Here is a 27683-nt window from a genome sequence, read left to right as displayed (position 1 = left end):
TGCAACGGTATATACGGGGCTTAATTAATGCTTACAATTCAGAAGAGAAATTGTGCCTATCTGTTTTCGTCACTGTTGATATGTGTCTTTCGTCATATTATCCTATATAGTTTTTGAAAAGATTAAGGTAGCTCACTACTCTAAAGCTACTCTGTATGACACCACGTCACAAGATGACGATTTGAATGTTTTGTGAAATTATTTGTATCGATCAATTTGTTTGTCTCCCATCGTAGTGCATTGGTTAAAGCATTGGGCAGGTGAACCGCAGATCTCGAGTTCAAATCCCCAGAGTCTTTTATTCATATCTGTTGAAATAGTTTTCTTGAAAATCATGTTTTCCTCCAAATTTGTATATTTTTTGGCATATATATTCATTGTATATCATCATATATTTTATAATTAAATCAATTCTACTGATTTGAGAAACTATTTTTGGGTGTAGTGAGCCACCTTAAATGTGTTTATTAAGAATATTTTGAACTCAGGCTCGATTACCTATAATGAATTTGCATGTAAGTATAATTCCGACTGTTAAAATTTGTGAAATAGAATTTATTCCTTAATTACACATCTTTATTTCTTGCAAAGGCATTGTCACAATAAGAGTGCGAAAGAACTATTATTTAAATTCGAGGTCATTTTTCTCTTGCGGCTGCCAATCTGGGACTATGGCTGTACAACGTACACTTTCTCGCTGCTTATTAAAGCTATTGTTATCAAGAATAACCTAAACAAACAAGGTGTTTATCAATATCAACTCTTGATCGAAACTGCAGCCGCCAGACTCCTTGATTTTACTCTTGCTTTGAATTCAAATTCGGTTCCATTAAGTTTTACGGCTAATTCAATCACCCTTTTCTGTGCATTTGTGCGTGGCGGTATTCCCAATTCAAAGGTAATTGTGCGTTTTAAATCCTTGGAATCTGAAGTAGGTATGCTATCGCTCGTAGTGGAAAAAACAGACAGAAACAATGAGTCTTTGTCGCATCTCTCGTTGATGATGAAACGATGAATGGTTCTTGCATCAACAGTTACAGGTTGACCTTTCTGTGTAAGCGGATAGAAATTGTGTCGCATGGATTCTGAATTCTTTGGGAAAAAATCATCATCGGGAATAATTCCATACCAAGCTCTGCAAATTCTACTGGCCACGAGATCGGTGTTGTGTCCGTAAATGACGGCTCCTTTCAGGACAGAGAGGTCGGAATCAGGAGGGCAATAGACATGTTGGTGTTGATACCTTTCTTTTACAGCCTGGAAAAGTATTTCAGAGTTGGCAAATCCACCGACGAGCAGGATGGACTTTATTTCGTCTGTAACTGCTTCATCAAGACACTTCAATACATCCTGTATTGGTTGCTCGAAGAAGGAAAGGAAAAACGTGATGGGCAATTGTAATTTCCCTCTGGATATTGATATGCGATTATCGTATTCTTTCATTTTCGACGGATCCATCTTCTGTGCAAACGCGGGTGAAATTGTGAGGCTAACAAATTTTGAACTATATTTTCCTGTTCGCCTCTTTTTTACTTCAAGGACTTGTCGAAGTTCGTGAAAATCAGATAGGTTTTCCTGCTTAAATACTTCATATTCATCATCTGTTCCGATGCAACTCTTCAAGAAATCGAAGAATCTTTTATCAACAGTAGTTCCACCACAGTCTCCACCTCGGGCACTCTTCAATTCTTTCAGACTCCCGCAGGGCAAAACCTTGTTTGTTGTTATATCTACAGTTCCACCTTAAAATACAATATACATGAATAATACGCATCGTTTGATGGACAATATTGCTTTTTCAAATACGTGAAAATTTGCCGTGAGACAATCCATGAAGGTTTTTTCTGATGTCATCGGAAATAACATATCTCATTTACTTCACTATGGTATGTAAACAGAGAGAGAGAGAGAGAGAGAGAGAGAGAGAGAGAGAGAGAGAGAGAGAGAGAAAACAAAAAAGAACGAGGGAGAGAATTTTCTACACTTACCTCCAAGATCGACAACAACAAACTCGGATCCAAAGTCAAAGTTGAGAATGTCTTCACAATTTGTTTCGTGATATGCAGCCACGTGGTGTTCTTTGCAGAGTACAGCTGCAGCTTCTGGTTCCAGGGAAAGCATGAGATGGTCCTGCTGAATTCCAGCCTGTTCAGTATTAACATACACGTATAATCAGTCCATGAATAGATTTCCCAATATTTGTAATTTCAAGCTAAAAATTGTAATATGATAATGAATTCAAAAATTACTGAAAATTTCGTTGGTGTATTTGATTTAAACTCGAAATCAAATTTGTAAGTGTAATATACTCGGAGTATTACGGTCAAATAAGCATTGTCTGTATGATGGAGGTTGGAAAATCTTCTAGATATATAACAATGTATGTAATACAATTTGTTTGGAACAAGTTTCGGACATTTTCTTAAATATTAGGCCCCAATGACATAGACTGAGCAAATACGTACGTCCAATTTTCAAATTCATTTGATTTATAAAATATTGATATTCATAAGTCAATGAAATTCATTTTGAGATGATATTTTAAATTTGATTCAAAATGACAATACAATATTCGCGATTATTTTAACAAGGCAAAGACATATACGTATTCTATAGCATGTCAAACGTTGCAATATTTGATCTTTTCCATTTGTATTGTATAATTTTCCATTTGTATTCTATATTTTCCATTTGCATTGTATAATTTTACATTTGCATTGTATAATTTCCATTTGTATTGTATAATTTTCCATTTGTATTCTATATTTTCCATTCGTATTGTATAATTTTCCATTTGTATTGTATCCAGGGAATGTTTATTTTGATTTGTTACGAAGGATTTCATTAGTTAACATCACTGATATACCACATCTGTAGATGTGCTTAGCACACAGGGCCGCATCGTCGCAAACCACGGTTTTGAGTCCACTCACGCTCGAATAGAAGCACCCGTGGGTAACCGACGATGACAGGGCCGTAGCAATGACGGTTCTTTATCGTGCCAACGCCTGTGCAGCGATACGGAATATCTGTTTTTAAGGTCATTACGGAAAGACCTGTGATTCTCACTTTTAAATGCCGAGTGTTTGGCAAAGGAGCAATCACTGTCTTTATGTCTTAGGTTTGATACGGCAATGACAGTAACGGTTTTCGAACTCACGACCTCTCGCCCACAAACCAAGCGATATATTACTGAGCTACCTCGACCAGGTTCTGGACTACTTATTTTTTAAAATACGTAGCTAGCTCTAGTAATAACGACCCCCCCCCCCCCCCCCGATCATTTAAAAAAAATAAATGAAAATAGAATTGTCAAGAAAAGCATGCACATTTTTATTTAGTCAGAATTCAGTAGATTCGGGGGACTTAATTCGGCCCTTGGGTCCACACCAATTGTTAACATCTAGTTTGGTTTGTTACAACTATGCAATGGATTAATCTTAAGTTATCGTTTATCGAATTTGGTAATGCGTGAGATGTTGAAGAGGTAAAGTTCAGGAGCCACGTTTCGAAGGAATGTACCGTATTTGCTAAGTGTAATGGCGTACCCCCCCCTTAATTGATCGCTTTTATGCGTCTAATGCATATTCAAACTAGTCTCCTATTTAACCACTGGCTGATCTAGATAATTCTGAAAGAAAGGATGCAGCAAACTGCTAGATGTCTGGGGACTGTCTTAAGATCCTTAGTGAGTCCAGTGCAACGCCTTGGTGGAGGAGGGGGGGGGGGGGTTGCAGGGGGAGGGCGAAGTCAGTGGCGGATTTAAGGGGGGCGCAGCCGGCGTCCCCCCCTCAAAATTTCCAAATTATTGTTTAGAAAAATGTATTCAACAATAAAAGAAGCAATAATTTCTTCCATTCCCGGAGAAATAAATGACAAAATCTTTTGATTTCTTGAAGTACTTTATTGAGAGAACTTAATTTTTCCAGAAACCCTTAAAAATTTGCGTCATTTTACTAATTTCACTTTATTGAAAATGACATATTTCAAGCCCTATGAAATCTGTAAAATCAAGGAACTTCCGGGGACTTCGCCCCCTGGACCCCTACCAGGGCATCGCGGTAGTTCAGTGATATGCCCTTTGGTTCGTAACCGTGAAGTTGCATGTTCGAGTTCTACTCGTGTCATGGCTGCATCAAACCTTAGACGTAAATATCGACAGGCGTTGACATGTTAAAGTACCCCCAATGCTATGTCACTGTGCCCATACCTGTAGCATAGTAAGTATATTTGTGGTACGTCACCTGCAGCTGGTGACGGCTAAATATAAGTGGGACCTAAACTAATCAAATCCTTCGTAACAAATCAAAATAAACAATCCCTCGGGTGCAATACAAATGAAAGATTTTGCAATGCAAATGGAAATTATACAATGCAAACGAAAAAATATATAATACAAATGGAAAATATAGAATACAAATGGAAAATTATACAATACAAATGGAAAATATAGAATACAAATGGAAAATTATACAATACAAATGGAAAAGATCAAATATTGCAACGTTTGACATGCTATAGTATTCGTGTTTCTGACTTGAGTGTATTCTCAGTTTATGGTTATAGAGCCAGCTCACCTCAACGGCCGCACTAATCATGAAACCACGTGATCTATCATCCCATATTGCAGGAACAGTAACAACAAATCGCACTTCGTCTAACAAAGTGCTCAACCCTTGCTTCTTGAATTCTGCTAACATCTCATTTTTGAGATAACGGATGGAATCGGCAAAAATGGTCACCGCAGGCTTTGTTTTTCCTTGGTCGTCTTTTAAATTGAGCTCTTCTAGATCATCAATCTGAAATGTGAATATCAAACCCAATTTGTCAAGAACGTACTTGTAATGTTGATAAGAATTCACTACCTTGCATACCCCAGGGAAGAGAAACCTGATCAACATTCAACTGAGGTCCACGCAGGAAATAAATCGGATGCTATGGGGAAAGTCAGCTTCCGCATGCACAAGTGTATATTTTCACCGGCTGCTATGAAAAAACGTTAGCTTGATGACTCTACCTTTATTTCATCAGGGTAGCACGTGACGGTACACATTGAGTGAAAGGTAATCGGGTATTGATATTGTTTCATAAGCAGCTGTCAAGGTAATTAAAAAAAACCCAGATTGTTCTCTATGGTTTGTGAAAAAAGAATTTTAGTGTTCTTAGCAAAAACGATTAAAGTTATGGTGAACAGTCTATTCATTTATACATAGTTACATTACAATATATTCATCTTAGCAACGTTCAACAAAACAGGAAATATGTTTTACGGTGTGACTGGAGACGAGCGAAGAACCGTAACATCTTGCAACTCGACTTTAGACATTTGATCCGCCTATTCATTTAACGCGGGAGATATAACGCAGACGAAATATGATCAGGCTCACGATGGGTGTGACCGGTCGACAGGGGATGTTTACTCCTCCCTAGGCACCTGATCCCACCTCTGGTATATCCAAGGGTCCGTGTTTGCCCAACTTTCTAATTTGCATTCGTTATAGGAGTTATGAGATAGATCACTGTTCTTTATCTTCACCTTTCATACCTCAGTTGATGTAAACTTTGTATTGTGACGTCATATTTAGCTTCGCTGCGTTTTCTTCTTCTTTCAAACCAAGTAATTATCAACCGCAACAAAACTTACGGTGGTAGGAGAGAGAGAGAGAGAGAGATGGAGAGAGAGAGAGAGAGAGAGAGAGAGAGAGAGAGAGAGAGAGAGAGAGAGGAATAATTAAAAGTGAATAATTATATTTAAATAAAGATTGATGGGTTGTTTGAATACATCATGCAATTAACTCGACGTAACAACTTCTTTATTTCTGTCATGCTTCCGCTAAGTTCGTATGTATTCGGGAATGACTTGGTGTAATTTTGGTGTATATCCTGACATCATATATTTCAAAGACTACATGTATATAATCGATAGCAGAGCTTACTGGTACTTGCAATACCTCAGCCATTTTTCAAAGGAGGAGGAACTTGCATAACTCACTGGGTGTCATAAAATATATAATAGTATCAAATAATATAGAACACCCTGTATATACCTCGTGCTCATACAGCTTCATCTTAAAGTTGTAAAAAGCCCGCCAATTCAAAGCCTCTTCTTCAGAATGCTCCAACAGCTCTAAGTACGTGTTCTCTGCCTCATATCCAAATGAATGAAAATTGTCGTCTGCGTCATAGAGGATGAACGTTGCAGTCTTTTGGGAGATATTGTGACCACTGTTCCAGATGGGGGAGTACACTTTTAGGGGGTCCTTCATGAAGTCCTTGTGACTGGAGAATGCAAAACCGGAGTATGTTGTTCCTATGTCAATTGCTGCGACATATAGATAATGATGATCTTTCCTAAACAAAAATACAATGTGTTTACAATCTAGTACTTTGCTAATTTTTTAAAACAAAAAACCTTGAAGTACTTACTTTTTTCATATATTGAGATAGGACAGTGATGCGTTTCGCTATGATACAAAGACTAAGTAAATACCGACCCAATATGTATCATTTTCATTCTGGATCATTAATTCTATATTGATTGCAATTTGTTAATGTTCAATTTTGAGATAGTATCTTAAATTTTAGCTTTCGAAATTACCTCGAGATGAGACCTTTCGGATATTACAAACATTTCACCTTTGTTCTTTGCTAATCTGCATCGGTCAAAAATATCTTGAAAATATGTCAGTCTTCCGTAGCTTACAGCGAGTTATCTCCGACAAAGTCGTTGACTAAACTCACATAAATCACCTGAACAACAGTTACTTACTCTTTAAAACTTTGATTTATTTCTAAATCTTCACCCTGTAAACATAAATATGAACAAATTCAAAGTAAAATGAAAATGTTATTTTAGATTAATACAGTTGTGCATTTATTTCTGTAATACACGAGTTATACCCCCTGATGTACCTCATCCTGTTCACGTTGTACATTTATTTCTGTAATACACGAGTTATACCCCCTGATGTACCTCATCCTGTTCACGTTGTACATTTATTTCTGTAATACACGAGTTATACCCCCTGATGTACCTCATCCTGTTCACGTTGTACATTTATTTCTGTAATACACGAGTTAAACCCCCTGATGTACCTCATCCTGTTCACGTTGTACATTTATTTCTGTAATACACGAGTTATACCCCCTGATGTACCTCATCCTGTTCACGTTGTACATTTATTTCTGTAATACACGAGTTATACCCCCTGATGTACCTCATCCTGTTCACGTTGTATATTTATTTCTGTAATACACGAGTTATACCCCCTGATGTACCTCATCCTGTTCACGTTGAACGTCTTCATCTGTCTTTAATTCATTTTTTACTTCTGACGCTTTTTCAAATTTTTGGATCCCACAATACACCCTCTTTAGTTCTTTGATCTATTATCAAATACACAATGAAAAATATAGAGGAAAACAGTAATAGTGTGTTAAATAGGCGCTTCAGTCTCCATTTCTACAAAAAAAAACCCAACTTACCTCACTTAGATCAATTGTACGTGAATTCTCAACATCAGCCATCCCAATCGTATCTCTCATCAACGTCAACCACAACTAGTCTGGCTTGAACAGTCCTGACAAAATACTTATACATTAGTATTTACTCATTTGATTTTTATACGTGATTATCGTACTATATACAATGTTGGTGGTAATTTAACAATAATATAGAGGGTTTTCTTTATGGTATTATTATACCCCCACAATAAAGTTGGGGGGGGGGGTATACTGGAATCGGATTGTCCGTGTGTCTGTCCGTTTATAGACGCAATGGTTTCCTGGCTCTTAAGCGTTATCCTTTCCACCTACAGTCACCATATCATACATATGGACTACCCATGGGACGAAGATGTTCCCTATCGATTTTGGGATCAAAAGGTCAAGCGCACTGGGCATCGAAGTAGCAATATGGTTTCCGGACTTTAAAGCGTTATCCTTTCCACCTACCGTCACCATATCATAAATATGAACTACATATGCCACGAAGATGTTCCCTATCGATTTTGGGGTCAAAAGGTCAAGCGCACTGGACATCGAAGTAGCAATATGGTTTCCCGGCTTTAAAGCGTTACCCTTTCCATCTACAGTCACCATATCATACTTATGGACTGCCCATGGGACGAAGATGTTCCCTATCGATTTTGGGGTCAAAAGGTCAAGCGCACTCCCAGAGAAGAGACTACCCAAGGTTTTGTGATGCCTTTTCTTTTTTTTCAATCGGGAAAGATGTAATGTATACCTATTAACAACACCCTTTGGGAGATTGGGGTAAGCGGGGGTATTCTTAGTGAGCATTGCTCACAAGACCTCTTGTTATTGCATAATTTAGGGTAATAATCCTAACCTATTTTTATTTGTTTCTTTATTTATCCCCCTAGGTATGACAGAGGAATTTACCTGGGTTCAAATTTATGTCTAATTGGTCAAATTACGAATCTTTTTTCTGGTGTTCAAATTGTAATGCTTAGGTCACATTTTCAAAAACGATCTGTAGCTGACTGATTTTAGGGCTAATTGGACTTTTCTTGTGAAATTCTACAGATCTTCTTAAGATCATTGGCCGTCGTTTGGGCAAATGTTAGATGCTTTTTTTGACGTACGACAATTTTCTTCAGTTCAACCATTGCTAAAAAAAAACCTACTCCCGATCAATGACCGACAATCATCAGACACCCAAAAAAAACCACATATTTAAACTACCACGCACTCAAAATACCACCCCCACTACCACAAAATACCACGCAGCCAAACTACCACGTACTTAAACTACCACACAATCAAACTACCACACGTCCAAACTATCATTTTCCGTGGGGATCCGGGTTAGAATAGGTCGTAATAGGTAACTAAATAGGGCGATCCTTCGGATGAAACCGCAAAACCGAGGTCCCGTGTCGCTGCAGGTATGGCACGATAAAGATCCTCCTGCTCAAATACTGTAAGCGCTGAGCATAGGTCTCAATTTTGCAGTCCTTCACCGACAATGGTGACGTCTCAATATGAGAGATGAATTCTGGAGTGGGACGTTAAAGAAAATGCAGTCAATCAACTAAAAATATCACACACTCAAACTAAAACACACTCAAACTACCACATACCGTATAGCGGTTGTTTTCTTCGTGGGTCTAAAATTTGACGATTTCCTGACTTTCAGGTATGGGATAATGCTAATAATTTTAACGGAATAAATTTTGGCGGATAAGGAAAAGTTATCTATCTTGTAAATACTGAAGTCGCAATTGGGAGCATATTTGGCAAATGAAATTTTGATGGAAAGCTATTTAGTCGCCAAAATGATCACCCCGCAGAAAAAAACCCCGCTATACGGTATTCAATCTACCAGTCCACACACTCAAACTACCACGTCCTCCCAGTACCACACACTCAAAGCACCACATGCGCAAACTATCACACACGCAAACTACCAAATTTAAGCTACCACACACTCGACTTATCACGCACTCAAATTACTACACACTTGAGCTATAACACACTCAAACTACCACAAACGCAAACTACCACCCACTCAAACTTCTGTACATTCAAAATACCACACACTCAAATTACTACACATTTGAAATACCACACACTCAAACTCCCACACGCTCGAACTACCACCCACTTAAACTTCCACATACTCAAACTAACATACTAAAACTACCACACACTTAAACTAGCACACTAAAACTACCACATACTCAAACTACCACACTAAAACTACCACACACTCAAACTAACACACTAAAACTACCACACACTTAAACTAACACATTAAAACTACAACACACTTAAACTAACACACTAAAACTACCACACACTTAAACTAACACACTAAAACTACCACACACTCAAACTACCACACTAAAACTACCACACACTCAAACTAACACACTAAAACTACCACACACTTAAACTAACACATTAAAACTACAACACACTTAAACTAACACACTAAAACTACCACACACTTAAACTAACACACTAAAACTACCACACACTCAAACTAACACACTAAAACTACCACACACTCAAACTAACACACTAAAACTACCACACACTCAAACTAACACACTAAAACTTCCACACACTTAAACTAACACATTAAAACTACAACACACTTAAACTAACACACTAAAACTACCACACACTTAAACTAACATACTAAAACTACCACACACTTAAACTAACACACTAAAACTACCACACACTCAAACTAACACACTAAAACTACCACACACTTAAACTAACACATTAAAACTACAACACACTTAAACTAACACACTAAAACTACCACACACTTAAACTAACACATTAAAACTACCACACACTTAAACTAACACACTAAAACTACCACACACTCAAACTAACACACTAAAACTACCACACACTCAAACTAACACACTAAAACTACCACACACTTAAACTAACACATTAAAACTACAACACACTTAAACTAACACACTAAAACTACCACACACTTAAACTAACACACTAAAACTACCACACACTCAAATTAACACACTAAAACTACCACACACTCAAACTAACACACTAAAACTACCACACACTTAAACTAACACACTAAAACTACCACACACTTAAACTAACACACTAAAACTACCACACACTTAAACTAACACATTAAAACTACCACACACTTAAACTAACACACTAAAACTACCACACACTCAAACTAACACACTAAAACTACCACACACTTAAACTAACACACTAAAACTACCACACACTTAAACTAACACACTAAAACTACCACACACTTAAACTAACACACTAAAACTACAACACACTTAAACTAACACATTAAAACTACAACACACTTAAACTAACACACTTAAACTAACACACTAAAACTACCACACACTTAAACTAACACATTAAAACTACAACACACTTAAACTAACACACTTAAACTAACACACTAAAACTACCACACACTTAAACTAACACATTAAAACTACAACACACTTAAACTAACACACTAAAACTACCACACACTTAAACTAACACACTAAAACTACCACACATTTAAACTAACACATTAAAACTACCACACACTTAAACTAACACACTAAAACTACCACACACTTAAACTAACACATTAAAACTACAACACACTTAAACTAACACACTAAAACTACCACACACTCAAACTATACACACTCAAACTATCACACACTCAAACTATCACGCACTAAAACTACCACACACTTAAACTAACACGCAATCAAACTACCAAACACTAAAACTACCAGGCACTCAAACTATCACACATCAAACTAACATAATTACCACCCAATCAAGATTCAAATTACTACGCACAACCAACAGGCAATCAAACTACCTAACAATCAAAGTGGTCGCGGCTTCGTAATCCGATCGAGGTCATGAGTTCGAGCCCCGTGAAACATAAGTAGTGATTACTCCATCGCCAATAACAGGTTTTTTTCGGATATGACCTGCAAACGGAGATCCCGCATCACGGCAGGCGTTGGTACGTTTTCACCTACAGACGATGACGACTCAAATTAAACAAACTAACAACCAACCACGCAATCAAACTATCACACACTCAAACTATCTCACACTCAAACTATCACGCACTCAAACTATCACACACTCAAACTATCACACAATCAAACTATCACACACTCAAACTATCTCAGACTCAAACTATCACGCACTCAAACTATCACGCACTCAAACTATCACACACTCAAACTATACACACTCAAACTATCACACACTCAAACTATCACGCACTCAAACTACCCTACATTCAAATTACCAGACGCTAACCACTTCACAACTCGTATAATCATCAAACAGTAATTGTAAATTGTATATTTATTTCGTTTGATGTACGATTCACTGCGACTTGTTCGTACAATGTATATTAAATTGTCAAATAAATGCTGCATATAGTGCTGCATTGTATACAATGAAACACTGAGCAATGATAAAAAGACAAAAACAAAAAAATAAATAAATTTCAATACCTTCGGTATGAATGGAATAATTTTCTCTCCTTGTCAAATTTTCAAACACTCGGCGTAACAGGGTGGATGTTAACAGTATAATAAAGATCTCGATCTACAAAGTGGGATGCAATATTTATTTCCCTGTTCCTTTTCGAAATTAAATACTTTACTTCTGTAGGAATGGTGCTACGCGAAAGGCAAAATTTCCACCTCAATTCTGATGAAAGGATGCTAAATTTCCTGTTAGCATTGTTAGGGATTGAATGATAACGAAATACAGGGGATTGCCTCATCAGGTAAAACCCCCAGGAGATATTAACCTGACAGACATTATTGTGAAATATTAAAGGTAAAGTCCCTGATCTGTGATAATTGTTATTCGACCAATCTTATTTGGGACTTGAAATATCTGCAGAATATAACTGTTTCTACATCATTATCTTCTTTTTTCGGAGTTTTTCCATATGGATGTATATAGAGTGCACACAGAAATAATAAAGGAAAAGAATATAATACCGGATGTTTAAATATATATTTTGAAAAGGGCAGGGGTGATTTTATAAGATCTGTCTGTACAGTGGAGGAGGATATGAAAGCAACAAATTAACGAAAATAAATACTGTCGGGTGTGTACGTGTATAAAGCTTTGTAATGAATTGCAGGGTTGGGATCAATTACATTAAAAATGTAATTAAATACTATTCAATTCAATTTATTCGCTCAAACCATGTTACACGGTACATGAGGTACAGGAAACATAATACATGCAAGAAAAAAATCGTCAGAGGTTCATATATGGAACAATGCAACTTTCTTAGATACCATTGGGGAACATAATATACACTGTATGTATAAATAAACATAATAGTAATACGTTATAAGAGGTAGCAGAAGAACAATTACGAAGAACAACAGACAATCTCAAAAATATGAGAAATAAAAACACAGAGATTTCAATTACATTGATAATTTTGTCAGTTACATTGATTTTAACCAATGAAATTAATTACTCGCAGTTACTTTTAATAATAGCCAATAAAATTGTGAGACAAGCGCTGTCATATACCATACATGATTCTCATAAAAATCCGGCCGAATCGAACTAAGCCGGGTATACCCAGCGACGCGCTAAGAATCCAGTGACCCGGCTACAATACAGTATTGAAAATGTTGACCTTCTATTGCATAGACATTATTCGGCATAGAAATGATCAACATATTTACAAATCATGTTATTTCACCAGCGTAATTTTTTTTTTTTTTTTTAGAACATTATGTCTTAGAATAAGCAACTCTCGTTACTACGGTCTCCATGGACGCCAGCTTGAAGCCGCCTTCGCCTATCAAAATTTTCCGGCTCAATTGGCTTACCCGGCGAGATGCATGCGCAATTCCGATTCACAATCAAGTGTGTTAACCTGGATCGATAGAATCAGGTATGTTAATGGAATCTCCAGGGAAAACGGAAGAGAGGACGATTATCAAACACCTGGCGATGCGACCTTAAGGCAGACAGCAAGGAGATGGGGTACACCTTGAAACAGCTAGAGAGGGCAGCCCGGGACTGAGAACTCTGGCGGACTGTTGTTAACGGCCTACATATCGGGAAGATTGATTGGTTGTATATTATTTAACCCACCTCCCGAGAACTTTTCACTCATATAGAAACGACACCATTGCCGGTGAAAGGCTGCAAAATTTTAACCTATGCTCGGCGCTCGAATTACGGCCTTTGAGCAGGGAGGGAGTTTTAGCATGCCACACCTGCTGTGACACGGGGCCTCGCTGTAACACCTGCTGTGATACGGGGCATCGCTGTATCTGAACAAGAAGTACCCGATCAACTACTGACCTTGAATTCAAACATTTACAAAATTATTTAATCTATCATTGTCCCTTGGCAAACTTCCAAGATTATGAAAGATAGCTCATATTACACCTATTTATAAACATAAAGGTAGTGCAGAAGACGTAAACAACTATAGGCCAATACCAGTCATATCAGCTCTCTGTAAATTACTGTAAAACATCATTTAAGCCTCTTCACAGCTATGTCCTAGACAATAACATTATCTACACATATCAGTCTAGGTCCCAACCAGGTGACTCAACAACAAGCCAACTTGTTGAAATATACAATACTATAAGTATATTATTTTGAGTCTTGACAAAGGTAATTATATAAGGTTTATTTATTCCGCATGCAGGGCGAACGCTCTACCTTTAGACCACCACGGCGATTGAGGTCACCATAAAATTTTTTGAATATGTTCAGAAGTACAGTCTGGAAAGCAAAAGATTTTGAAAAAAATGCATCAAATACATGTACCATTAGGTGCGTCTGTTTTGTATGCCTGATCTTATCCTGTTGAGTTGGTACCCTCTTTTGTACATTATTGATTTTCTTACATTATGTTTAATTTATTTGATCTTTTTTCTTTTGCATGTCCCTCTTAGTTCCCATTAACCCTCATTTCTCATTTGTTAGCTTATTATGCATCAAGTAATCATGCTCCTTATATTACCATAATTCTTTGAATGATATATTACCTTTTAACTTAACTCGTGGAGATGCGGTCTAGAATAGGCCCACAGTACCCTTTGTTTTTCGTAAGAGGCAACTAAATGGGGCGGTCCTTCGGATGAGACCGCAAAAACCGAGGCCACGTGCCACAGCAGGCATGACACGCTAAGATCCCCTCTGCTTAAAGGCCGTAAGCGCAGAGCATAAGCCTAAATTTTGCAGCTTTTCACCGGCAATGGTGACGTCTCCATATGAATGAAAGATTCTCAAGCGGGAAGTTAAACAATATGCAATTAATCTGATATTGGGCCCGTGGGGATCTGGGTTAGAATAGATCCCCAGTGCCCCGTGCATGTCGTAAGAGGTGACTAAATGTGGCTGGCCTTCGGTTGAGACCGCAAAAACCGAGGTAGGTGTGGTACGATCAAGATCCCTTCCTACTTAAAGGCCGAGCATTGGCCTAAATTTTTCATCCCTTCGCCGGCAATGGTGACGGCTCCATATGAGTGAAAAATTCTGGAGAGGGACGTTAAATGATATATATTGGGTCAAATGCTGTCTGACGTGTTTCATACCGATTGTTAGATAGTCCTTGGCACACTGATTTTGACTACGGAAAACCCCGTTTACCTGATCAGGATATAGGGCTCACGGCGGGTGTGACCGGTCGACAGGAGATGCTTACTCCTCCTGGGCACCTGATCCCACCTCTGGTGTGTGCAGGGGTCCGTGTTTGCCTAACTTTCTATTTTGTATTGCTTACAGTAATTATGAGATTGATCACTGTTCGTTATCTTCACCTTTCATACAATTAATCAATCGTTTATATCTAGATATTATCATCAATCATCATATATATTGTAAATTCTCATGCACATCATTATGTGGACTTTGCCATGTACCTTAATTAAAGGAATAGTCACACCGTACCGGATGGCATAAACGGACGTGGCACAGATTAAAAGAATTGTGACATAATGCTGTCCGTTGATGAAAGTCGTTTCCGCCGGATAGACCGGACTTCGCCGGACAAGAAGCGCAAAGGAACGGAGACGAACGGATTGACAATTTTGTTAGCCGTTGGACATCGGTTAGCGTTATCCGGTAAGGTGTGATTGTTGCTAATTAGGCGCTGTCTCATACTGTTTAGATACACAAACTGTCAAGCGGAATACTTAAGTTCAGAGGGGAACCTTAGTTCTGAATATATCTGAATGTATTGAACTCTTACTTAGGTTTTATATCTACATGTACCCTTGCTTTTGTTCTCAGGTATGAGAACACACCGAGAGGGGTTCACACCTGAACAAAAGTAGGCCTTGATGTAAAACACTGGACTCCGTAGCCATGCCACATCATGTATATAGACATAAAGAGACATTTAATTAAGGCATAGACACTCCATGGCAAACTGGGAAACAGTCTAACACCATTATTATTAGACACTTTCATTCCACCATTTTAAAAAAAGGTTTTTAGTTGGAATAAATAATGTAATTTTAAAGTAATGGAAACGTAATTGAAAATACTTGCCTATTTTGGAATGTAACAAAAACTATTAAAATGCATTCAATCAGTTGTAGCAAAGTCAATTACAAATACATCCAATTACTTTTTAGAGATTCACCGTATAACGGGTTTTTTTTTTTTTTGGTTTTTTTTTTTTTTTTTGCGTATCACAAATTTTGCAAAACTACCCCAAAACACTGTTATTTTATATTTGCGTAGTTCTTTATTTGCGATTTTCTTAGAGTGGAATTTTAGAGTTAAAATTAATTGACAGGTTTCAATTTGAACAAAACAGATATTACTGTTACGTGTGTTGTCACACAACAAGTTAATAGTTGCGTATAGAGAGTGTTAACACCTGACCACCGTTTAAGATAGTTAGTACTACACCTGCGGTGGGGAGTTTCTACTCACCGAGTTACACGCATCTTGTAAGATATGGTAAACAATTGATGAAAATGATATGCAAATTTAATTGTTTGCGATTTAAAAATACTCACAAAGAAAGCGAAAATTGGATTATCGCAAACAACTCGTTGTACGGTATTAAAATGTAACTGATTATATGTACAATGACATTTTTAAAGTACGCCATTACTGATGGGCTGGTTGTTTGTTTACCATCCCCCCTTATCGAAAATTTTTAACTGATATCGAGACATCACCAACGGTATGTGAGGTACATATACCACAAAGCTTAGCGCTTACGGCGTAGCATTGAGGGATCTTTAACGTGCCAACGCCTGCCGTGACACGATTTAAGGTCATCCGAAAGAGCCAAACCGGTTTTTCTAATACTTTTATAAATACGTGTACCAGGGCCGTAAATTACATGGAGCGGAGGTGGCAGCTGCCTCCTCCAACTTTTGAGCCAGAAAAAAATTAAAATTTAAAGTTCATTAGAATTTATGTTGTTTCCAACAACTAAGAACATGATACCTCCCTTAAAAAGCATTCCAAATCTTTCTTTTAGAATGAGTTCGTCAAGTAACATCTTAGAAGGCCCTAGAATCAAGGATTTTGCACGAAACGTGTTCAGTGTGCACAAAATGTGCCCAGACCCCCGCCTAATTTCCTGCCTCCTCCAAATTGAAGGTTAATTTACGGTCCTGTGTACATGTGTATGTCAAAGAGGATATGCGAATTGAAATACATCAATTGTCTTTAAATGATGTGGTTTTGATTCGCATCCAATTAAACTTGAACATCCCCAGCTCAGAAATTGCTCACGATTTTAATCAAAAATAGCTTTTGAATTATGTTTGGTCTAGTGACCCTCTGATAAATATCAGCATCATATTCTTTTGATTTGAAAAAATAGCTTAAGGTAAGATTTTGGAAATGAATTTTATATAGGATAATATTGATACTGACCGTAAAGATGTATCCTCCTTAGACACAGAATTCTCTAGTTTATCAGTCAAGATATATGCAAGTATAGATTGTAGATTACTCAGAAAAAGACAGGATCACCTGAAGAGCGAGATAACAAACGACAACGTACACTGTCAAGCATGCAAGATCCATCCGCTAGATTCAACAATCCTCAGATAGTAAACAATGAACAAAAGAAAGACTATTTAAAAAAAACAAAAACCAGCGAACAGATAAAGACGTCGTCGTGATTCTACTAAAGTGTCGGGCACTACTCTCATAATGCATTAGGATTTGAAATCGCAAAAGAGATACCCTGATGAGTTCGTCAACAAAACCACGAACTGAATTACAGATGAGTAACGGTACTTTAACACTCACGGATTTTTCTTACTAATCCTTACGTTTTCCACAAATCCGTAAAAGTACACGGATGTTACGATTTAAACACTTTAAAGAGCTGTTTAAGAACGTTTTAAGAGTATTTACTGGCCATTTACGGTTTATTACGAGTTCTTGCGATGCATTTGCGGAAAACATTTACGATTTGTTCCGAGTGAACACTGATAAATACGAGCAATTTACGACATTTTAGGAGCTTTTTAAGGATTTTTACGAGTATATTTCGGAAATTTACGATTTAGTTTAGCTTTTACTTGTAAACCACAACCTGTTAACGTGTTGATAACGTGGTGTTACGAATAGTTAGGAGTTAGTTACGATTGTTTACGTTTTTGACTCAAAAATGTTCGCATTTGGCTTTGTATCATAATTAGACAACTGACATTACTTGTAATAGTATGTATGTATATTGCATGCAAGATTTCTTGATAACTACTGAAAGAAACTGGCAGATTTTGCGTATTTTATACCTTTCCTTAATCGTAAAGTTTAAGTATGAACTCGTAAAGTAATTGTGTTTATACGTAAAGCGCTCATAATGACTGAACAATCCGTAACGCGATTGTAACCCGACGTGAATGAAATCGTAAATATCACTTAGGCATTCGTAATAATCCGTAAACAACTCGTAAACTATCCGTAACATATCGTAAACTAACCGCAAAGATTCGTAAAAAAAAAAAACACACCATAAGACCTTTTTACGAGTGTTTTACGGATTCTTACGAGCAGTCTACATGTTCTTGCGACCAGTTTACGATACTTACGGATTGTTACAAGTTATTTGCGGGTTATTTAAGGAAAATAAAATCCATGGACAATCGTGAAATGTTTTTTGACATGTCAAAAAATTAGCCCCTACTTTCACGGATCCTTACGAGTGTGCGAGTTGTGACGAGTTATTAACGTATACCGACGAGTGATTTACGAATGCTTGCGATTGACTACGAGCCGGAGATCCGTAAGGACTCTTAAGAAAAATCCGTGAGTATGAAGGTGGTATTAAAGAATGAACTGAAGAAGGAAAATGAAAATCACGCGTTTGGAGCATTGGTCGGTAGAATAATGTCTGTGCTTTTCCTGGGATGTAATTATACAGAAGGTTAATGTTACATGTACATTAAGCCAGGAGTTCTTAGTGTGGTATCACCAAGGGGGGTGGGGGGCATTCGTTAGTATGGTACCGTTTGACAAGGAATGTGACCCGATTGATTCTCGACGAGTTGTTGCAGCAGTGGAGATTAAGTACCCTTTTCCCACTGAAGACCGGTACCAAAGCATTACATTTGTAATGCTTATCAGACATGCTTTGGACACGAGCTGACTTTAATCAGTTACTGCCCTTTACAATGTTTGCTATAATTTGAAGTCATCCGAAACCAAAAGTTCAGAAACCTGTTTTGTTTGTTTCACTTGTCAGTTCGGTAACCGAATTCAGGAACTAACTGTCTCCTGCAAGAAAAAGAGAATGACGACAGATGCAGCTTAATTATGGCGATGAGGGATTTATCAAACTTCGTCTAAAATAATCACATGAAATTGTACATCTATGATATTCAATATATCTACTGGCCACGAGACCTTTGTCACAGATTGACCGAGCTCTTGTCAAAGTGTAAGAAAACTGACAAATTCACGATACTTTACAATGCTTTTCTCTTCACTTTTCCCAACCTTTAACAAAGGTTAGTAACTTTGTCTCTTGCATTAAAATATAAGTAATTCCTTATGTTTTAATCCAAAAGACAAAGGTACTAACCTTCGTTTATCAAAATGGAAATAAATTCTTAAACATACAAGTCAACTGAGCCGCGCAATGATTCACTTAGCAACCACGACGAAACGTCTAGCTCTGAAGGCAACCATCTTTGTTATACTGTAACGAAAAATACCGTATCTAAATACTTGCATTAAAACCTGGTATGAGTAATGACTTTTACTGTATTCTACAGCATTTCGTTATAAATGATATGTGGGCTCTGTACCTTTATCAGTTGAGAAGACAACAAAGTCCCTTTTAATTATTTTAATTACACACAAATGTATTGTATTAATTGGACAACGTATGTAAAACGAACAGGTAACTTCCTGGTCGGCAGCTGGTGCGGTAGATTAAAGGAGCAATATATCCGTCAGGAATAATGTGTAAAATGAATATAAAAACACTTTAAATGGACCTAAGGAATAGGAAAATATCCCGTAGTTGGTTTCTGGTAAAGGTGTAAGTGTATGCACCACCTTGTATTCGATGAATTAAGAGAAAGTGCACTGGGGCGAGAAGGTGCGTATGTACCGTAACTAATGTAAACAATAATACGAAGGAGCGGAGCAACCTGTTACAACACCAGACAAGGGAATGGTTGGTACTGGAGAAGGTGCGGATTCCAATATTTAAAATACACCTTAACAAATCAAGAATTAATCACCTTCTGCACCTTCGCTGGATCCTGCAGCAATTGCTTTTGGGACATGGTGGATCTAACAGACAGAACTCCGAACTACTTACTTTTGTAACGTGTCGGACCTTATCGGTCAGTAGGTCCGTGCTCAGATTACTGAGTTTACTGAAGGTTTGATTATGCAAAATATACAGATAGTGCGACACCTGCCTGGTGTCTTTGAATCAAGTGACCTATGTGTTTTAATGATGGCACCTGCCTGGTGCCTTATTGCAATTACCCAGTGACAACTGTCTATATACAGTCAGCCGACGCCTGCCTGGCATCTGTTGACAATAAGCATTCAATAATATGCGACACTTGCCTGGTGTCTTACTGTTAGCCAGTTGCCTTTCAACCAGTTGCCTATCCCTTGCAACTGTACCTTTACCAAGTGGCTATACTACCACAGTAGATATACTGATTTCTCTATGAATACTAGATATACTTAAACAGTCTACATCCAGAATCTAACGTGACAATTCCATTAGACTTCAACAGGGTACACAGAAATCTCAATCATAGACTATGGCATTTAACACATCTCCCAACACTTGGTTGTAATGTTCCATATACTCCACTTTCTTCAATATAGTCAAGTTTCCAACTAATGTATGATAGAATTACGACAAACTGGCCCTCTGTAGACAAGAAAATGCTTATCATCTAACTTGATATCATTTATTAATGTTACTTGCTAATTTCTATTTACAATTGACCTATTAATTACAATATTTACAATTATTAAGTATTAATACATAAACAAGTAACGGGAGGTAACTCCTCTAACCATTTCACTTTCTCAGCGTCTCTCTGTTTATAAATATCACGCTGACCAATCAGAAATCAGTTTACTAAAAAGGTAGCACGCGGTAGACTCAACCCGAAGTATGAAGGGGAAAAGGAACACACGGAGTTCTTTATACAAAACAAAGGCAAGAAAACACTGAAAATCCATATTAGAGACATAGGTAAGCATACTTATATGCTTAGGCGTGTTTTTATTAACATGGCTCGTTGTAAAAGGTGGGAGACGACCTCCGGATCGAATGTAAACAAACTACATCCGGTGTTTGCATTTTCAACACATGGTAAATTTGCTTATCATTTGATAACTTTTAAAGTGATGACTTAACAACGATGCTGATTGGATGAAATAATCGTTTGATTTCTGTGTCAAAAAACTAAGCACGAGGTACTACTTTTCTCTGGAATGCATCTTCCCCATTAACGGCCGTTCTAATTTTAGCGATATTTATAGAACGGGAATTTCCACACATGCATTGTATTTAAAACGAAATGCTACAAAAAATAAACACAACCAAGATGTGAATAAAATACAAATCAATTTAAAGAAACAACGCATATAGGCCTAGCATAATAGTCAACTTGATGACGTAGGGCACTGACTGGTAGAAGTAGACAGATTACGGTAGGCTATGTAACGTCTGCTTTACGAGTTCGATAACATGACGGAGCAAGCAGCAACTTTTGATCTGGTAAGTATTAATGAAATGTGGGGTCAGTCAACGAGGGCAATTCAAATGAAGAGTTGTTGAGCTTTTTACTTGATATTGAAATGGAGCCGAGCTGAGTCGCATCCCCACCGTTCCTACGATACGACCAGTGTTCAACTTCTCGAATGCAATGCGGCATACATCCAGTCACCACTTGTTCTCTTCCTTTATATTTATTTCAGCTTTTATCCATTGCACCTTTAATTTGGTGTATAATCAATTTAATTCTGCACAGTAACTCTACCTCACCCGACCCGAACGCACAGCCAGTTTTGTTGTTGTTTTCATTGTTACGTATAGGTATTCCTACGCACCATTTCAAAATCGTTAATTCAAGCTTTTTGATGAGAGAAACTATTTGTTGTTCTATTTCAAAAATATAATTAAATGATAAGAAATAAAACTACGCGCATTGATGAAGTTTACCGTCCAATTTTTCGTTTGATACATGCAAGGTGAAGATAACGAACAGTGATCAATCTCATAACTCCTACAAGCAATACAAAATAGATAGTTGGGCAAACACGGACCCCTGGACACATCAGAGGTGGGATCAGGTGCTTAGGAGGAGTAAGCATCCCCTGTTGACCGGTCACACCCGCCGTGAGCCCTATATCCTGATCAGGTAAACGGAGTTATCCGCAATCAAAATCAGTGTGCCAAGAACGGCTTAACAATCGGTATGAAACACGCATCAAATAAAGAATTATATGTTTCATTTCTTAAGTATTACAATTTTTTGTAAATGATATTCTAAATGGAATAACAAATAATTAAATATCATGACAGTTTTACCTGTCGTAACGATCATTCAATGGTAACATGGTAGAATGGAACTAGGTTAAGTTTAATCTGAATTTCCTCCGATATCAGGTACAGGCCAAACACATACAATGTATTTCATAACAATACTGAGCCTGTTTATCAAACTATTGTAAACGTAGTTATTGAAGGTGAAGTTTAAGGTTTGTCAAGCTATGTGTAGGATATGCATGCAATGTGTGTTTCGCTGTCTCTAAAGATCGACTTTAAAGGACACAACGCATGTTTCTAAACTTTTTCATTTTTTCAGCAAAATTAATTATGTTCATGCCTAAAAGTTCTTTACATGTGTTTTAATGAAAGATTTTGCGTAGTTTTCGAGTTTGAAAGCGATGAAATTCAAATCTTGCGATATGCATATTTACTTTCGCTATTTTACGCGTCATTATGTGAGACGTCATATGCGCCCTCGGGTTTGAAAACATCTATTAGCCATTTCATAAACAGATTAAATTTAATCGACAAAAAAACCAGTTATCACGTTAACGGCTCGTAAATAACACTGCACTAAGGTGTAATCTGTCGTGTAAGGGAGTACTTAGTCTAGTTGTCGAATTTTTCGAAAGAAGGGGTCGGTGGTCTCTTCCCAGGTACATGTACATTGTATCTGGGTTCTCTCTTCCACCAATAAAAACTGGGCGCCACCAGATAACTGAAGAAAAATATATGTATAATGCTTTAACTTTAGATTTGAAATTATTTCATCAGCTTTGAAGGAAAACTAGGATAATTTCTGGAAGTTAAATTAAGATATCAAAGTTGGCAAAATATTGCATAACGTATACATCTAGTTATTTTCACATTTCATTTGTGGTATATTTCCTTACCGAAAGATTTAGGAAATGAATAACTTTAATGCCAAATATTCATTTACAGAAAAGGCGATTATTTCAGGCAACGAAAATACACAACATTTCTGATAATCAATATTGCATCAATATCATTTCTACTTTGTTCGGAATTATTAACAATGTTGTTTGAATGCATGTTCATAATGTTTCTTTTGGGATGAATATTAAATCATACAAATCATTGTTATATTTTTCCTGACCGTTTGTTTGATGGGATAATCTCCGTGACGGAGAGGTGACTGAAGGTGATATTGAACACCTGGTGATTATCGGACTTGTGATATTTAGGGCCCCGCATGAAATGCGGGAAGCCCTATAGTAATCACATTGTCCGTCCGTCCGTATGTCCATCAACACTTTCTGTGTCACGATGACTCAAACAGTTTTTATTGTACAGTTTTCAAATTTTGTACAGAAATAATTTAATATAAGAGGAAAAAGCCTATAGATTTTGGGGTCATTTCACTTTGTCTGTCTGTCTGTATGGCATGATCTTTGTTATTATGAACACTTTCTTTGTGACACAATAACTCAAACAGTTTTCAGATTTTGTACAGAAATACTTTACAAAAAGAGGAGGACACCTATAGATTCTGGGGTCATGTCACTTTGTCTGTTTGTCTGTATGTGTGTCATCATCTTTGTTATTATGAACTTTTTCTTGGTAACACGATAACTCGAACAGTTTTCATTGTACAGTTTTCAAATTTTGTACAGAAATACTTTACAATAAGAGGAAGACACCTATAGATTTTGGAGTCATGTAACTTTGTCTGTCTGTTTGAATGTCACCACCTTTCTTATAATGACCGTATCTATTTACCACTGTCTAAGGGAGATAGTTCAATTTGAATTATGATATGCATTGTATTGATATATGAAAATTTTAAATCTACAACATTGTGTGTGTGTGTGTTAGTGTATATATATATATATTAATGTGATATAAAAAAAAATGCTTGATGTTACATGCATATAGAATAAACACGTTATTCCCAGTCAACAACTTTCAATCGGGATCGGATTACGAAATAAAATTTCTTATATCCGATTGCAAAGGGAAATTGCTTCAAGATATTGAATTTAGTAGTAATTGCACGTTACACCTTAGAGAACACTTTCTTTTAATAAAGGAAGTAGGTACAAAATGAGTGTACCTTATTCATTACTGTTACCGAGCTTTCATCGGTAAAAATCTCGAAATGGCGTGATGCACTGCGCTTGTTGACGGTACGGTCCACATTTTCTTCGTGAGTATTTTGATATTTGCTTATGAATTTTTTTAGCGCATACATGGTATGTCTCGGCTAGGAATAATGGAAACTTTCTCACCAATGTATGTAAAGACATATTCTATTAATCTCTATCTTTAAAAATGTAGATTCTGAACACTTTTATCAAATAAATGACAATGTGTTTTAAAACGCTTAGAGCCCCGATGTCAGAATTTTCTTTTCCAAGACATCAATATGTCAAATTCATAATCCTTTTCGAATAGTATTTACCATATTTTGTACCAGTTATCCATTTTGAATCCCCTATTACAATGGGATTTAGTTGCACTCTGTTGTGTTTGAATGGATACGTGTGTGTCAATCAGAAGTAATTAAAATTGCACCAGTCTCTCATAAATATGCTTCATGATTCCTTTTTCACAAATTTGCATTCCAATGTTTTATTATATATTATTAATTCTAACATATATACCAGCCCCAAACATTGCTATATCAAATACAGATGTCAATTTCCTCTAATAACCCTCAGCGGGCCCTTGCTGACCGTGTCAGTTTTCTAGTCTATTTTCTGATTCATTGATAATTCACCGTGGACCATCGTGACCATAGTGAAAAGATTCAGTAACGCAGGGTATCTAGATTTTTGAAGCGATCGATCGATTTATTTTTCTCAAAAACAACATAAATGAGAGTTTTCTTTGTCTAACATATACCGCACGGAACGCACAGAAGAAACAGAATATGTCCCATACTTTGAATGAAAGTAGTTACTTTTCTCAAACACACGCGAGCACAACATCAGACCAAGACATCCAGTGGTTCGCCCAATACTGCTTCGTCATCGTATCGCTATACTAGCGTGGTACAGACGACATCTGCGATTCAGAATACAGGACTGGGCCAATATTCTGTTCACTGATGAATCCCGATTTTATTTGGATAGCAGTGACGGCCGTTGTAGAGTGTATCGTCGTGTTGAGGAGCGGTACGAGGACGCTTGTGTTGTGCAACGTCGACAATTCGGTGAAGGAAGCGTTATGGTGTGGGATGGAATAACAACACGTGGATGGACCCCTCTACAAATTGTCAATGGAAATCTCACCGGCGTATGCTATCGAGACAAAATTATTCAGCGCCTTGTGATACCCTTCATACAGAGACAGCAAAATCACATCACTCTGCAGCAAGACAACGCAAGGCCACTTGTTGCACGTGTAGTCAGGGATTTTTTTGTTCAACTGAATGTCGATATCTTGCCTCGGCCAGCTGTTTTCCCCGATTTTTCGCCGATCGAGCACATACAGCTAAAGTAACTTTTCGATTATTTCTTAATCTACATGTATATCGTAGTGCCTATGATTTTTTTTTAGAAAACATCTTTGACAGATGGTTGGTGGAGATGGCAGGGTGTGTTGCGGTACTGCTAGGCTGTACATATTGTTGGGTGGTCTACGTGATTTTATGCAGAATCAATTTGCTGATCACCGGCTACCTTTTGACCGTAAAGGGATGCCCCCCCCCCCCCCCCCCCCCGAAAGGTAGGAAGAGCTTGGCTGTGTATACTCAAAATTTGTGTTCGTCTTTCTTCACGCCGGGTATTCAGATACTGAGAACCGGGTCTAAGATTTAAAACGCTGTTTTGGGAAAAGTAATTATATAAATAATATAATTTACTCTCAGCGATTTTATGCGATGTTCACAACAGAAATAAATTGAACAATCATCTTAGCGATAATCTCGCCTTTTCTAAGATAATTTTGAGTGTTGTAAGTGAATATTCAAAACACACGAACGTTTTATTATCAGAAGTTTCTCAGAAATCAACGAGTTTTTAACTTTTACTCGACTATATCTACCAAAGGAGAGCGAGATTCAATTTTATTTTTATATACATCTCCGACGGGATTTTCACCCTGCTCTACGTCAACATGTTTTGTACCCAGTGCAAGGGTTTGGTAAAAATCTCCATTTTGTAAGTACGTATCGGCTTTGTGAGAACTACGCAAATTAACTCTGGATTCCCTCTTACATTTTTAACTTTTATATTTTAAAAAGCTTTGCAATTTTGCTAATGAGATTATTAGTAGAATGAATTAGTAATTGATTATTAACTTTAATGCCAGTGCTAATGAATCAATTGCTCTTAATTACAACTCTTTTTGATTAGGGGGTAGAAAAATATGTTCCTTCAAATCAGACTTTAAAATGTCATATATTCTAAAATGCTTATTGATATGAATAAATAACCATTTAATTTGTCAAATTACTTTACATTATTGAGTAAAATATGGTTAATCGTCAGTTTTCATAGTTTAATTAACCTCATTTGCAGAGTTGATCATTTTCACCGTCTTTTTGTTTGGGTTGTAAACATATATTCTCCCCCATGAAACAACAAAAATGTTGGTGTAAATTTGACAATGTATAAAACACGTGAAAAGTAATTTGTGTTTCACAGGGGGGGGGGGGGGGGTGTGTTCAAAAATATTTTCCCTTTTCTTTGATTTCTACAGTGGAATACGTGATTTTAATCAAATCATAGAGTTATCTCTCCTTTTTTGTCAATTAAATCAACTTTTCTGTAAATCCATATAAATATCTAATATATTGACATGAAAAATCATTTTTAAAATGATAACTTTCAAAAATTGAAAAGGTAGGTGGCGAAACAATACTATCGCTCGCAGTTCTTTGGCTGTAGTGGTTTGGATGGAAGTGACTGTCCATGCACATAAAAAGCTACAAAGTTACAAATGAGATGCCGGACATTATACGGTGATTTCTTATAATCTCTGTTAAAGCAATACTGGACACCATTTCCAGAATAAGATGGAACTTCTCCTTGAAATACATCATATATGGTCAAACTGCCCCCCCCCCCCCTTTGCGATGGAAGTAGTTGTAGAATTAGAAAACAGGTAGGGATACACGGCAGGGGATTTGTCTTGCACTTTTACATGCGCCATGGTGAGAGCGAGGTTGGGTCTGTGTGGGCATAGTTTGAAA

The 27683-nt window shown here is 37.1% G+C and overlaps 1 protein-coding gene across 5 annotated transcripts; it reads right to left on the bottom strand.

The window, feature by feature from the left end:
* Positions 1-539: 539 nt before the first annotated feature.
* On the bottom strand, positions 540-17681 carry LOC125664056 (heat shock 70 kDa protein 12B-like). Of its 5 annotated transcripts, none has more exons than XM_048896561.2 (9): positions 17413-17681; positions 12024-12117; positions 7486-7580; positions 7279-7386; positions 6770-6804; positions 6048-6351; positions 4578-4799; positions 1989-2145; positions 540-1742 (listed from the first exon to the last, which is right to left on the bottom strand). In XM_048896561.2, the coding sequence occupies exons 3-9, from the start codon at positions 7543-7545 to the stop codon at positions 757-759; spliced, it is 1872 nt and encodes a 623-aa protein (XP_048752518.2). In that variant the 5' UTR covers positions 7546-7580; positions 12024-12117; positions 17413-17681; the 3' UTR covers positions 540-756. The 5 variants fall into 5 exon arrangements, with proteins under 5 accessions (XP_048752518.2, XP_056008676.1, XP_048752517.2 ...); XM_056152701.1 differs by having other exon boundaries at positions 6913-7386; positions 17413-17670; XM_048896560.2 differs by lacking the exon at positions 12024-12117.
* Between the last annotated feature and the right edge of the window lie 10002 nt (positions 17682-27683).

Source organism: Ostrea edulis, chromosome 1 (assembly GCF_947568905.1).
Source record: "Ostrea edulis chromosome 1, xbOstEdul1.1, whole genome shotgun sequence".
Classification (NCBI taxonomy): domain Eukaryota; kingdom Metazoa; phylum Mollusca; class Bivalvia; order Ostreida; family Ostreidae; genus Ostrea; species Ostrea edulis.
The sequence above is the reverse complement of the archived record's forward strand: the minus strand, read 5'-3'. Positions and strand labels throughout refer to the sequence as shown.